This window comes from Tyto alba, unplaced genomic scaffold (assembly GCF_018691265.1).
Source record: "Tyto alba isolate M040663 unplaced genomic scaffold, T.alba_DEE_v4.0 Super-Scaffold_13, whole genome shotgun sequence".
In the NCBI taxonomy this organism is placed as follows: Eukaryota; Metazoa; Chordata; class Aves; order Strigiformes; family Tytonidae; genus Tyto; species Tyto alba.
Window position 1 is genome coordinate 7,056,945 of NW_024881275.1, and position 16,142 is coordinate 7,073,086.

Consider the following 16,142-nt stretch of genomic DNA (forward strand, 5'->3'; position numbering starts at 1 on the left):
TATATATGAAGCATGTTAATCATGTACAGAGTATGTTTCACATTTGCAGATATTTGCAAGAAACAGGGATCAACAGATACACCAAGATAGCATACACAGATGTAGCAGTATACTTTTCCCACACAGATGCAATATACAAAAGACTTGTAGTTGCTCTTTTTCTGCTTTTTCAGACACATTCTCTTTGTGAATTGAAGTAAAAAAAATCAGTAAACACCATACTACTATTAAATAGTGTGAATTATAAATGCATCAAGAATTTTATTTGAGATTATTAAACTGTGATATCTACAAATAAATATGAGTTTTCTTAACAAGGAGACAGAATAAGAAGCAACTTTTCTTATAACCTGCAAGAATTCACCACTGTGAATTCTTTACGATGCTTTTAACGTACTCATTCCAGTTAGAGTATAACCATCATGTACCTAAACCTCACAGATTTTTCAGCCAGCAATTATTTGTAGACTCTGTAGATAACATTTGTAAATAAGGGTCCAGGACTTACTCAACTGAATCTATTATGTATTTCATAAAAAAAAAAAAAAAGGCAATTTTATAGAAATTCTACTCATAATTTTTGATAGGAATTAGTCGTTTATCTAGACTAGATGAAGAACTATGTCAGAGCACTGCACTGGAAACTACTCGCTGAGATGGGCATAGGTGACTGTTGGTAATCAACATCATGATGTAGGTAGATTTCATTAAAATTAGTTAAAATCACCAAGTCTGTGTGTGCAAGCATGCATATACCTTTAACAAAAGGCACACTGATTTTGCAAGAGTACAAAATTCATCGTTACTTATTAGATGAAACAATTTGCAGTAATAGATAGCTATGTTAATTGATAAGCATTTTGTAGCTCACAAAGTATAATACATTTCAGAAGTTTTGCATTTTTTTAACTAAAAAGTGTTAATCACATTATTTAAGGCTAAGCAAAACATTCAGTATTCAAACACAACCAACCACATCATCATAAATACTTTTATGTAATCTCTCCTTTTGTTATATATCAAATGATAAAAACACTGGTTTTAAGAATAGTAATCTTCCAATTATTCCTGATAATTTAATGGACTTCTCTCACAATGGTGATTAATAGTATAACGGGGTAGGAGACGAGAAGTAGGGAACTTGAAATTAGTATTATGTGTACTACTGGCAAAATTGGAAATTATTGCTCCTTCTCCTTTATGCCCACATTTTAAAACAAAAACATGAAGACTAACTACGTCTCTCAGTTTGACTGCAGGTAGCACATCTAATAAAAGAAATGCAGTACAGTTCCACCAAAAGCTCCCCCCTGTCCACACACAATTCGCCATTGTCCTCCGTCTCCCTGCCACCCTGAAACACTCTTCCCAAGACTGGGAAGGTTGTAATTTGTGTTTATATACAGTTGTTTAAATATGAAAAGCGAAAGAGAAAATATTCATAACTAAACAAAAGATATGAAGAAAAACACCCAGTAAGAAAAGTAAGTAATGATAAGAGATAAACACGGAATTTAAGTCACGTTTAAGTTGCGGACTAGCTTCTTTAGTCTTCCTCCGCAGTAAACGTACATTTAACTGAATCTCAGCCCTCTGGATGTACAGACACCGGGAAGGTTCATTTCCTAATCTGATGCTGAAAGATATACATCATGAATAGTTTCATAGAGAATTTGCAAAATGTTTGAAACATATTCTATTATACACCTGAAAGCTGTTTGTAATTCTGACAAATGTTGTGGCAATTTTATTTGTAGGCAGTTTAGTACACAGGGAAAAATAGGTGTATTCTCACCCAAGAAATCACATCTTTTCTAAAAACACTCTTTTGACACCCAGAGCTAAAAGCACACATAGCAATCAGAACACTGAATTTTCAATTTCTTTGGTCAGATAATTATTTTCTCAAATTGACATGAAGATGTTTTCATATGAATTAAATTTCTCGTAAGCTTTAATTGATGGAAACATATGTTAGGTGTGCCCACATATATGAAGATAATATTTCCCTTAATAAAAATATAGCATGTATTTCATCTGTCTGGTAATTAGACTATATTATGTGTGACACAGACAAGAAAAACAGGATTCTTAAAATTACTGCTCTTATTTTCTAAGTACAATTTGGTCCTAACCTTGTCATCCTGCTGTAATATAGTACTTTTGACCCAGAACCTTTGTGAACCGCAGTCAGCCCTTTGTGCTCACAAGTGGCAAGAAGTGGGTATAGAGCCCATAAGGACCTTTGTTAAATCCACAGAAATACTGATAATGCAGATTAGAAGTCTTACATCACCTAACTTTTGACACCTCTGTCAAAAAACTAATTGTGCTGAAATTTCCTATGTTGCACAAGGAAAAAGTCGTATAGTGAAGTACTTCAAAGAAGCCAAACTTTACTCCACTGAATCTCTCTTTCTCTGTTTACTAAAATGAAGCCAAGACTGACAATAAGTGAGCTGCTACTGATTAGGTGATCTGAATGCCCCCACTATTTAAAGTAAGTTTTTCCTCATCTCATCTAGGAGATACACACACATACTCCCATTTCAGGTTTGTGACCAATACCTATACTGCATTCTTTGCCTATTTCTAATTTAGAGGAAAAAAGAATCTCCATCTCTCACTTCCAATAGACACATCCCAGAGAAGGTAGTTTCTTTGGTTTGGTTTGGTTTATTGTTGTAAGCCAGACATCTCTGATAGTTTCTTAAAAGGTGATACCTGCCAAAATTAATTGAATGAGAAGCAAAATATATGCCAATGGTCTGAAGAAGTCTTTAAAAACCAAGCAGTCAGGACAATCCCTAAACACTTTGCTCCCAGACACAACCACATAGTAGATTTTTTTTTCCCCCCAGGAAAAAAGAGATCTAGCCAAAGACACTCCTACTCTTCTCTATCTGCAATCTTGTCTTCATTTCTCCCCACAGTTTTCTTCCCCTCTATAATGCCAGTGAAACTGATTGCAGAACTGCAATTTTAAATTGGTGCTTTTTAAACCCAAATTATTACATTAATGTGGCTGAGTGATCAGTCAGCCCAACTGCTACCATAGCACAACTGAAGCTGTGTCAAACCTTCAGACAGGCGTAGCATTAATTTTTGGAGGAAAAAAAAAGATAAAATTAGTATAAGCAAGAAGGATTCTCTTAAACTAGCTTGTTCCCCAGGAAAGCTTTAACAGCAAAGCACAACCTGAAATAACCAAAAGTGTCTACAGATACAGATTATACTGGTTTCTTTCTTATTTTAAAAGGGTCCTTTCCTTTCAGCCAAAAAATCAACATGGAACCACATTCCCGGCTGTAATTTAATGCACTTCAAGCAGGAAACAATTTAATGTTAGCTCCCAAAATATTTCAAGTAATAGAAAGCTAATTTTAAAAGTATGTTTTAGCATTAGAAAATAATATTAGTTAAATGTTACTATTTTTCCTCATTTAGGTGAGTACAGAAAGAGAAAAAAGAAGAAACAAGCAAATCAAAAATGCATTGGGGGCTGGAATTTGAAAATGGAAGCGTACGTGCCACATCAGGAATTAAAAACAAAGTTACAGTTTATGGAACCTATCAGATTAATACTAAACTGCAGCTCCAACATGTAGGCATACCCTGCTTAAAAAAACCCAAATCACAGACTGGTTTGGGTTAGAAGGGACCTTAAACCCCATCCAGTCCCACCCCCCTGCCCCGGGCAGGGCCCCCTTCCCCCAGCCCAGGGGGCTCCCAGCCCCGTCCAACCTGGCCTTGAACCCTTCCAGGGAGGGGGCAGCCACAGCTGCTCTGGGCACCCTGGGCCAGCGCCTCACCCCCCGCACAGGGAAGGATTCCTAATCTATATCTAATCCAAATCTACCCTCTTTTGGTTTAAAACCGTTACTCCTCGCCCTATCACGACACTAATCTAAAACTTAAATAGCAAAGTAATACTCTTAGTAACATTTAAGAAAGTAACAGAAATAGGTCTATTGATACCAGGTTTTGAGAGGAAACCACAAACCTGTTTCTAGTTTGGCCTGTGGCAGAGTTCACAATATTCATTCAATATGAAATATGTATCACAGATCTATTTAATTTTAAAGAACCTAACAAAATACATTAGTGTGCCAAGAAGGTCCTTCTCATAGTTTAAGAGTCAAATTTAAATATTTAATTATACTTACAGAGCCGTCTTTCAGACTTCTTTCATAGGAGAAGAGACACTCCGTATTTTCTTCATCTCTTGAAATAGCAAAATTATATTTGCCAGCTGATTCTTCTCCAGCTATCAATGCCTTCTTCAGTTCTTCAACATACTTTTCTCTATTCATCTCCATGTCTGCAGCCTCCCTAGAAATTTCTGCTTCAGACACTATAAGAAAGAAACGTGAGAAATAAATATTCATCTGTGTGTACATATATATATTTATATATACATACAGACACACACTCACACACCTTAGGGGACAGGCAAATATTAGGAAACTATTCTTTCCTGGACGTATATCAGTGTGCCAGACACTAATGGAAATGTAGCCAGGATACTGTTTTTTTAAGAATTCAGTTCTATCCCTTTTTTTTATGGTCTAATGATTGTTTATTGCTACTAGTCCACAATTCTACGTGCCTAAAGTTACCTTACAACAGTGTGGAATGTTTTAACTATGATTTATTGTGCTCTCTCACTTCTCTCTGAAGGTGTGTAATCTAAACCCTTTAAGGCAACAGATGCAACTGTCTCCTCACACATTCTTGATCCAGTTTCCAAAGTTTGTAATTTACAATCTTAAAACAAAATAAACTCTCAATTTACAAATGAAGCTACAAATAGAGGCTTGAGAATCCATTTTTCACCATTCACATTCAAGGACCACTAAATAGGGGATGTGTTTCTGGTTTGCATCAGGTCTATAAAGAAAATTTTACTCCCTTCCTTTGAAGACAGGGAATAATTGAATAAGGTATAGAACAAGTCAACAGAGTTGTACTAAGAATCATCATAACCTTCCCTGTCTGCTTCTGATTATTTATTTACTTCTAATTAAATCTTCTTTTGGTTAATGCTCAAACTGAAATAGCAACTTACCAAGACTCATCATCTTCACTAGGATTAGCAAGAAGCAGTTCTTGATTTTACCACCTGGGCCCCTGCTTACTTTCCTTCCTTTTTATTTTATTCTACATACAGTTCTTCAGTACTTTTAGAGATCAAATATTAATCAGAACAGTGATCTCAATGAGGAGTGCAGAGATTCTTGCAGACGGATACAAGTAAAGATTCTAAATCAAAGTTAACATAGGATGTATATAATGTAATGCAGGCTTTAATGTATAGCCTACCAATACAGTATTTTAGATTGTTTACTTGATTAACAGAAATGTTTCCTTTTCTTCTGACCAACCTTCTGAGGAAGACAACTCTAGATTGTAATTTACCCCTGCTTGATCTTCTATCTTTCTAGCATTTGCCCAGCATTTCAGAGAGCAAGATATGGAAAAGGACATTATTTGTGACAGCCTGAAAAAAAACTACAAAAAAACAAAACAAAAAAGCAAACAGAAACATACACATCAAACCTTCCCCTCTCAAAAAAAAACCCCAACCCACAACCCCAAAATACATCTTTCACAGACTGCAAGCGATTTAAAGTATCCCACTTAAAACCCCTATTAATAACTGTATTTCTTCTCTATACAAGTGCCTTTGAAGATAGTTTCCTACTGAGACATAAGCCTGCAAATGTATTGAAATCATACTGATAGAAATAGAACAGCATTTCAATCAAACATGAGCCTGTTCAAATTGACTCATTTTCCTCCATCTTCTTGACACAGTAGCTAGCCTCATATTGTAAAGGAGGCAGTACATATCAAATCAATCCATCATATAAAAATAAAGCAAAGAGGTAAATGTATAATTATTTGCTAAGAACAGTTACATTCTCACACATCTCAGCATTTCAGGATTAATTCTGCACCTTCAGTAATTTTAGCTTATTTTCACAGACTCTGAGTGGTTGGGGTCAGAAGGGACCTCTGAGTATTGTCTAGTCCAACTAGAGCAAAGAAGGGTTGACTACAAAGGTTGCTCAGGACCATGTGTTGAATGGGGTTTGAACAATTCCAAGGATTGAAGCTCCCTGTCCTCTCCAGGCAATCTGTTCTGGTGCTTGGTCACCCCTATGGTAAAAAAGTTTCTTCCTGTGTTTAAACGGAATTCCTTGTATTTGTTTGTGCCCATTGTCTCTTGTCCTTTCACTGACATCACTGAGAAAAGCCTGGCTGCATTGTCTTTACTCACTCTCAGCAGGTATTAATACATATTGGCAAAAACTCCTTGAGCCTTCTCTCCTCCCGGCTGCACAGTCCCAGCTCTCTCAACTTCTCCTAGCATGACAGATGCTCAAGTCCTTCAGTCATCTTCACGGACTGTCACTGCACTCAAATCTGTAAGTTCACATCTTTCTTCTTTCTCATACTGGAGAGTCCAGAACTAGACACCACATCACTGGGCTCACCAGGCCTGAGCAGAGGGGAAGGATCACCTCTCTTCACCAGCTGCCAACACTCTTCCTAATGCAGCCCCGGAGGCTGCTGGCCTCCTTTGCCACAAAGCCACATTGCTGGCCCATGTTCAACTGTTTGTCCATCAGGACTCCCAGGTCCTTTTCAACAAGGGACCTGCTTCCAGCACGTCACCAGTACAGGCTGGGGCCTTCTTCCTCCCCAGGTATACAGTTTTGCATTTCCCTTTCTTGAATTTCATGGGATTCCTGTCAGTCCATTTCTCCAGCCTGTCCAGGTCCCGCTGAATGCCAACCCAATCCTCTATCAAATCTTCCTCCAGTTTTGCATCATCTGTAAACTTGCTGAGGATGCACTGTGTCATCATCCAAGTGATTAATGAAGACATTAACAGTACTGGACGCATTACTGAACCCTTTTGAACCAGGCCACTAGCAACTGGCCTCCAGTTAAAATTCATGCTATTGATCACAACCCTTTGAAATCTGGTTGAACTGACCAAGCTCAATCTGTTTCACTGTTCATCTACCTAGTCCATACTTTACCAGTTTGTCTATGAGGATGTTAGAGGCCACGGTGCTGAAACCCTTGCTAGCTAAAGACAAAATAAACATCCACTCCTCTTCCTTTATTCAACAAGCCAGTAATTTCAGAGAAAGTTATTGGGTGGGTCAGGCACCATTTCCCCTTTGTAAATCCACACTGACTATTCACCATCTTCTTAGTATTTTTTGAAATGGTTTCCATGATTATTCCCTTAACAATCTCTGGTTGATCAGTTACCCAGATCCACCCCCCTTACTCATCCAAAGATAGGAGAGACATTTCTTCTGGTCCTAAAAACATCCCCTGACTACTAACTATTACCTTGCAAAAATAACCTACATGGGCCAGATCCCTCAGTACTCAGTCTCATCCAGTCAGGTCCCATGGAGTTGTGAATCTCTAGTTTCTTAAGGTATTCTCTAACCTGATCCTCCTGCAAGGGCAAGTCTCCTTTGCTCCTGACTTTCCCACTGATCTGAGGGGCTTGGGGGTTCTAAAGGCAAATCTTAACCAGAAAAGACTATGGCAAAGAAGGCACTGAGTAGTACCTCGGCCTCTTCCATGTCCTTTGTCACCAGTCTCCCTGCCCCACTCTGCAGCAGGCCCACATTTTCCCTCCTCTTCCTTTTGGTGCCGATTAGACTGCAGAAGTCCTAGCTGCCCTTCACATCCCTTGCCAGATGCTATTCCAGGTAGTCTCTGGTTTTCCTATCCCCATCCCAGCATGCTTGGTCACCGTCTCTATATCGCTCCCCAATCACTTTCCCCTGGCTTCCACCTCTTGCACACTTCCTTTTTATGTCTGAGTTTAGCCTGGAGCTCTTTGTTCATGCATGGAGGCCTCCAGCCACCTTTGCTTGATTTTCTGTTCCAGTGAGATGAACAGTTTCTGAGCTTCAAAGAGGCGATCCCTGAAAAATCAACGATCTCTCCTGCTTTTTACACTGTTCCCACCTCACACAACCCTGAACTCCACCAACTCAATAGTCACTGCAGCCAAAGACTGCCCCCAGTTTTGACTTACCCAACCAGCTCTTCCTTCTTCATAAGTGCTAGCTTTTGTAGTCCTCTCTACACATCTCAAAATATGGAAAGCATGTAGACTTTACTGATCATAGACATAACGGGGGGGTGGTGGTGGTGTTTGGTTTGGTTTGGTTTTTCTGTTGGTATTTTTGTGCTTTTTTTTCTTTTTTAATAACAGGTCACAATAATCAGTTAGGTCATCTATTCACAAATACAACCATTTATGCACAAAAAAAAGAGGAAATACTACCTTGCTAATTCCCTTAAGTGACTACTATATGTTTGCAAAATCTGATACAGCAGGTCAGTCAACACTCCACTCTATTACTCTAAGACACAGGTGAACAGCTAGGTGAAAAAGGGGATACAGGTGGTGAGAGAGAGCATGCTAAAGTCACCACTGCAAGGAAACAAGCAGTTGACCCAAGGAGAAACTACCCCTTTATGTGGAAAATCTGAGCCTGCAGATACACTCACTTAAAAGGATAAACTAGTGGGTCAGAATCACATTAGTTATCCTCTAGCACAAGGCAATTTTTCCTAGGCAGATTCAGATGTGTTAGATCCTTCAAAAGCTAGAAAGCAAAGGGATGTAAGGGAACTGAACTGCCTTGGAATTACGATAAGGGAAAAAAAAAATAGAATAGGCTCAATAAATATGAGCAAGTCAGTCTCTGTCGCACTGAGATGTAAAATGACAGTGTGAAGTCTGTCACAAAGTTCCCCATATTCTCTGTAAAACACATAAAAACGAGTTATTCTCTGCACCCCTCTTCTTTATAAGATACAAGAGGAAACCTGTCAAACTCATACTAGCCTAACATAAAGTAAAAGCACAAGGCACGATGCATAACACATTACCAGATCTGCAACAACACAAATATTCAGCAGACGTCAGAAACTGCAAAAGTGTCATACATTAAAAAGAATATAGTAGTGATGTGGAGTCTGCATTAGAAAAAAACAGAAATAAAATAACTTAATAATCAGTATTCCTAGATTGGAGAAGACACTTCTATCCTTACATTTTAAGTTGCACTATCTATATTGCAGAGAAGGAAAAAAAAAAAGAAAAATTAATGGAAGTGGTTAGAAAAAAGAGACTAGGGAGAAGTGTGGCATATTATAACTGTATGTCCCCATACATCTGTAAACTCAAAATATGTGCTTTTTGTAAAAGCATATCTGCTGAAATGCAAATTGCATTCTGCTGTCCACTAGAGCAGACATAATAGACAACTGTACATAAATGTTTTTTATACAGCGAAATACTGATGAGCTTTAGGGCACTGAAATACTCTGAGATACCTAATGAACTGAAGATTCAAAACATTTATATTCCTTATCATCATTTAAAGAACACGTTACACTTGTCAAATTTATTCCTACAACCCAACAAGCAAGCAACTGCTAAATCAAAGTCATCTGTGCATGAACTCTCCCACATTAAGACTGACAGGTATGAATTTCACAACAGGACTCGGTACTGTCACAAACAGTACTGCAAAGTTGGAGGCCGTAAACTTACACTAGCCATTGCACATGCTGTCAGTTCTTCCCTACCTCACCGTAAGCCCTCAGCCCCAACATAACTGAACACATAGAAGTATTTTAGATGAAGTAGTAAAAGTATTTTCCAAGATCTTTAAAACTTATTTTAAGCATGAAGCGGATGTTACCAGAAAGGCTTAAAACTTTAACAATTGCCAGCTGCATCTTGGTTTTTTTACAGCTGAAAGCAGCACTTCTAATGTTCCTATAAAGAACAATACAGTGGATTTACTGTCAGGAAAAAAGCTAAGCCTACAAGTCAGTGAACAATTGGGGCTACAGTGCTGGTCAACACTCATCTTGCAGAGCTAGAAATCCACCACAAATAGCAAGAACTGAGTGGGAAAGGCAAGAAATTTACCATCAAAACATTTCTATTTCTAGACAGAGTTGAGAAAAAAAAGGCCACTAGTATGTCAGCAATCCCTATAAGTCCCTCAAAACAGTACAGACATAAATGTAGAATCCTTTGTAATATTAGGCAAAGAGAGGCAGAAAAAAGTAAGTTGGAAATACTTTTAATAATGTTTGTTTGGAACAATGATTTCAACACTGAGAAAAATTAGATAAACTTTTATTGAAAATAAGAAAGTTAAAAAACCAAATATACTAACATACTGTAATAGAGGACTGTGGGGTTTTTTCTCCTGTGGTGCCTGCACATGCTGCATATTCCTTTACTTTATAAAAGTAGCAGAACTGATCAATTATTAGAGAAACATAAAATGCATAAATTAATATAGCTGTAGTTCTTTAACTCTATACCAAGTGAATAAATTAGATCATTGCATATTTATGTTTCACTTCCCTCCCAAGAGTTACTTTTTTTTTCCCCCCCTCTCCTTAAATAGGACTGCTAACACTTTTCATCATCACATTAAATATACAGAAAACATAAAAGACAAGTCCATCACCAACTCTCATTCACTTCCTGGTAGGTCTTGCCAAGCAAAATAATCCACAGCATGAGAAACCCAAAAGGGATTTCCCATAGTAAGAATTTTCTGACCACTGCTTTCCCTCCTCCCAGGTTTTGAATTTAGACTCTAAGCACTCTCAGATGTGATGTAATAACTTAGCATGATCAAGAACAACATTGAGCATACGAAAACTCAGATCTGTGTAGTAAAAAAGCCTCATGCATAAGAATTTCAACTCCTAATGAAATTATTCAATGGACTACAAATCCAATAGGAATTCCTTAAAAATGGCTCAGATTCTTGCAGAAGAAATAGAAGCACTCTGCCTTGGATGAGTACCCAGTGCTCATGCTAAACTGTTGTGGGTTTCTTTTCTCCCTTTTAACAGAGTGAGGTCATCTTTCTTTCACTGGTCCTCTGTTTTGGGAAATTATCATCCAGACATTCTGCCAGATGCAGGAAGTTAACAAAATGAAAACTGTGTTTATGTACTTATTCTATACTCTTCCAGTTATAGTAACATAGCTTTATTTAGAAAAATAACAGACTCAAAGAATCAGCTTTTTGTGAATTTTAAGCAGCAGATTTAAAATTTACATAAGAACAAGCAGAAAAGCTTTTAAACAGAAAAACTAGTATGCTCAATTAGTTAACTACTTATCAACGTTAACATCCTTTTGGTTATTTTGAAAAATCACTGAATTGTATGGGTTGGAAGGGACCTTAAAGCCCACCCAGTCCCACCCCCCTGCCCCGGGCAGGGCCCCCTTCCCCCAGCCCAGGGGGCTCCCAGCCCCGTCCAACCTGGCCTGGGACCCTTCCAGGGAGGGGGCACCCACAGCTGCTCTGGGCACCCTGGGCCAGAGCCTCACCCCCCCCACAGGGAACGATTTCTGCCTTATGTCCAGTCTAAATCTGCCTGCTTTCAGTTTAAAACTGTTACCTCTCATCCTATCACAAAATATATCATTTGACTATCCTATTGTCAAATGAAGAAAGAAAAACTTTTCATAACAGACTACAGGGAACTGGCACTGGCGTACATGTATTTGTCTTATGCAGGAACTCCTAGTGTTTAAAATATTAAAAGGCATATGGATTTAATGCAGATTTCATACACATCTAGACATATTTTAAGTTAGTCTTGTTTCTTAGGTCTGAAAGAAAAAAGGTGAAAAATGTATTTAAATGGTTAATGAATGATTAAGTTTCTTTTTATACCCAGAAACTTCATATACACACACATTTATATAGCAAATGTTTTTGCCGATGTAAAATATATCATTCCTTCCTCCCTTTGAAATATTTTTGCCACTAAGAGAAGGGCTTTTCATCAAGTATTTGACACATTTCTAAAGGAATACACAAATACTTTCTTCTTCCAATAGGCATGAATGAGAGAAGCATTCACACATTGAGACCCATTCTCTTATTCAGGTTTCTGAGCCCACAGGCTAATTTTTTTCTTCTGATAACTTATGCCCAGGAAAAAATATTTCCTGTCCCTTCTCCTTTGCAAAAGTTCACCTGAGCACCAAATACAGCTACCTTTAATGATAAAGATTTTATGAAACCATTTTAAAAACATGTGCAATTAACTACTTCATGAACTGTAATGTGCAAATGGAACTTGCGTAACAAATTTGTTCAAGGATTTGGAGAAGGCTCGTAAGTGTTAGAGCACTTTTAGAGAAGTGCTCTAACACCACTGCAGGAAATTGTATTTTTGAGAATATACAAAACATTGCATATCCATATGCTAAATAAATTAGTATTAGGTTTGACACACAATCTTCCCAGATGAACCCCACCTCCTCCACCATTAGGCAGAGGCAATGCTTATGAAAAGCTTTGGAAGCAAGTTGTGGGTCACAGTTTAGAAACCGTTTAAAGTTAATAATGAGTAATAATTTAAAACATTTTTTTCCTTCCCATTATTACCTGTCCCAGTCCATGCACACTGACCATCACTAAGTATTATACCAAAGCCAATGCCTAAATCCTTTTCCCATGATACTTGTAGAAAATACGTTGCTTCAGGATCAGAAACAGGATGAATTCTGCTCAGTGTCTTCTCCATTTTCCAGACACCTGTTTAGAAAGTAAGATAATGTTATAACCAATGGCTTCTTTTCCAGAGGTGCTTAGCAGTTTTACATAACTAACTTCAGGAAAAAAAAAAAACAAAAAACAAAAAACAAAACAAAAAAAAAAAAAAAAAAAACACCAAAAAACAAATATAAGCTTACTTGGACTTCTATATTACTTTCCTCCATAAATTCAGTTTTTCAGAGAACTGATGACATTTCTAAACAGAAAACTGGTTTACAATAAGTAAGGTTTAAAAGAACAGTGCTAATAAGCAAGTATATTTGCATAAATTAAGAAACTAAGTGTCAGGAAGCTGGGGAACAGAAAATTACAATGCACAAGCACTTCCCCCTGACTATGTTCTTATCTTACTGTCTACTATCACCCAACACATAGCACATGGAATATAATCCAAAATAATCAATATTCATCTGGAAGACTGCTGTATGAAAGCATGCTAATAAGCTTCATTGGAAAGCAGAGGTTGTAGTGGATGCCATCAACAAAAGAGATTTTTTTAAAGAACAGGACGCTGTGGAGAACAGAATTTATGATGCTACAGTGAAGTTTTTGTTCAATATCAAAGCAATTTGGCAATCTGTACTTGACATAAGACCTTCTGAAGAATACCATGTATTTGTACATAGTCTAATCTGACCATAATGAATCTTCACAGTACTCAAGAATTTTAAAATAGCATTTGGTAATTTGCTCCATAGGATAACAAAGAAACAGCCACTTCTGAAGTTCACATTGACATACAGTATCTGCACCGAGAATGCTCCGTGTTGTCCAGTACCTGAAGAGTTTGTTTTGGGGTGTTTGGTTTTTTTTGGCTTTTAAGTTTTCTTTTTTAGAAGAATGAAGTGAATGAAAAAGGACTACATGTTGCCTCACACTAAAAATAACATGTATTGATAAAAACAGGAAAAACACAACCGATGCATTGAAACTACATGCACTAAGTACAATGATGTTTGGATAGGTTAGGTATTGAAAGCTCTATCAAGTTTTCCATCTAAAGTGTAGCAATAAGCAATCATGATCAGGTTCAGTTCAGGCTCTGAGGGGACTCTGTTCTTCAAGCAGTAGAAGGAAGCTCTTTCGTTGCTCATGGACATTGAGAGTCAAATACAGATTTAACTACCATTGCCCTCCCCAAAAGTTGGCATTTTCAGGTTAGGAGGAAGAGATTTAACTGCAGTTGTCTGCACTGTATCTGACCTTTGCTCAGCTCTGCACCCAACATTTGAAAAATGGCTTTCCCTTGTCCAGACAAGTGCATAGTATTCAAAAGCAGCAAAATATATGAATGTAAGACTTGTTTTTCAAGAATAAAATTGAAGTTACAGCTAGACAACTGCATTGTCAATAATACAAACATTCATTATATATATCAATAAGCTTAATGAAACAATACATTAACTACTTCTGATGGCTAATTAACCACAAAACAGATCACCTTGCACTAACAAATAGCATTTCTAATAAAAGGAACATCATGCAAAGTGTCTGCTACGAATTCCAGTCTGAACTTTGGCTAAAACATGTCCCTAGGCACTTCCAGCATTCCTGACTACCTATTACATTTTCATCACCAAATACTCAAAGTACTAACTTTATTTTTCCAGCTTAAAGCTTAAGTACACACAAGCACCATAACATTTCCCTGTTTAGAATATTTTTCCAAATATTTCATGATTGAAAAGCTATGGCAAGAGTAGAAAGAGATAAATCATGTATATATACACCTAAGCATCATAAATTCTCACCAACAACAGTAAGAGGGATGTCTTTACTATTTATAACCATAAAGCACCACTGCTTATACTGTCACGGATGTCATACTCTGCATTTCTATTCACAGAAAATGTGCCAGAAACTAAAAAGTTACTTAAAAGCAATAGTGAAAAACTAGTTTGAGTCCAAAAAAATGTATGCTGTTTTCATCACCAAGTAACTGGTCATTTCTGAAAATCTACGGTATGTCCGTGCACCTGTAATCAAGAACAGAAAATTAAATACATAGAGGCCTGGAACATGGCCTTTGCAATTAGTGATTATAGGACTAAAACCATTATAAAGATTTGTAGTGCACTAACTGCCTGGATGTGGGTCAATAAAAAGCACAGGCCAGGAAACACAAGTAACATGTAGCATGTTTAAGCACACAGACATGTATTTTCCCTTGCCTGCAAGATTCCCTTTTGCTTTTTGCTTGTTCTAGAAAAAAAGAGAGTCTGTTGTGAAATATTTTCATAACAGTCATCCTTTGAGAAATAATGTTTTTAAAAAGACTTTAATTATTCTTTTACTTAAAGACTGTAAAACAGTTGTATGCAACCCAGACAGACAGCATACAAGGTATCGATGCATATATATAGTTCAACAGGGAGTTTTTGCTTGCTGCATTTGATTCTTGTCAGAAAGCTGAGCAGCATGCAGTGAAAACCACCTGGACCTGAGGCTTTATTGTAAATGTAGACTGCTTGTAACAAAAAGCAAAGAAAGACAGTTGGGTTTTCTATTTATATGATGATATAGAGAATGAAGTGTCAGTCCTCAGTCACAAAGTGATATGAAGGGTCACGCAGGAAAGGAAAATTATTTACTTATTTATTTAAAGGTGCACTAACAGGGTCTCTAAGACCTGAGATGAAACTGATCTGATATCATAATACTGGGCTTCCCATGCATCAATCTTCACACATCAGTATTTCACACGCATGATGCAGAACAGCTAAAAATGGAGATTCTATTTAGACATCATTCTTAAGAGGTCAATTGCCAGAGTAAGGGATGGGACTTAGCAGAACCAAGAAAATTTCCATATGATTTGTATACCTGTGGCAAAACACGGCTTCAATAAAAACAAACATGCTGAGGAGATACAACACATAACAATGTTCTGTATTTCATAATAAAATGCAAAATACAGTTGTCAAGCTTTGCCACATTTTATTGCGCATTTTTGAACAATTTTTATGAGAGAGCAAAAAATGAAAATACCTTTTGTCCCAGTTTTTATGTCCTCCACTGTGCTCACTGACCTTCTGAGAGAAGTACTAGCTATTATTGTAAGTTTAGAAACTGCCTCACAAAGCAGAGCTTAGCCTTGTTGAGATCTCCAAGTACTTAACTGTTCCAACCCATCAGCAAACGTTTAAAGATTCCTGGCTGTATATAATGGTTTCAAGGGGACCAAACCTTCTTCATGAAAATTAGTCTGACCTATACAGCATATGCAAACATCACTGCAAACAAAAATATTGTACCTTACTGCTTTCTTAAAACCTGTTTGTAATAAAGCAAAACAAACAAAAAACCAGAACACCAAACCTCTCTGCCACAAATCTCCCAACAAGTCTTCCACAGATTTTTGTGTAGTGTTGAGTAAACAGATAAAACACACACAAATAAAGCACGAATAAAGAAAAAAATTAGCAACTATTCTGCAACTAGCATTTACCACTAATGAAAGAAAAAATACAGAAACTAAAT

At 37.2% G+C, this 16,142-nt stretch overlaps 1 protein-coding gene across 6 annotated transcripts in view; it reads right to left on the bottom strand.

The window, feature by feature from the left end:
* XRCC4 (X-ray repair cross complementing 4) overlaps positions 1–16,142 on the bottom strand; it is a 185,963-nt gene that overhangs the window by 155,562 nt on the left and 14,259 nt on the right. For all 6 annotated transcript variants that reach the window (XM_032995494.2, XM_032995499.2, XM_032995493.2 and 3 more), the window contains 2 exons: positions 12,492–12,641; positions 4,167–4,354 (listed from right to left, as the gene is read on the bottom strand). In XM_032995494.2, the coding sequence (XP_032851385.1) occupies positions 4,167–4,354; positions 12,492–12,630 (327 nt within the window). In that variant the 5' untranslated portion in view covers positions 12,631–12,641. The remainder of the gene's footprint in view (positions 1–4,166; positions 4,355–12,491; positions 12,642–16,142) is intronic.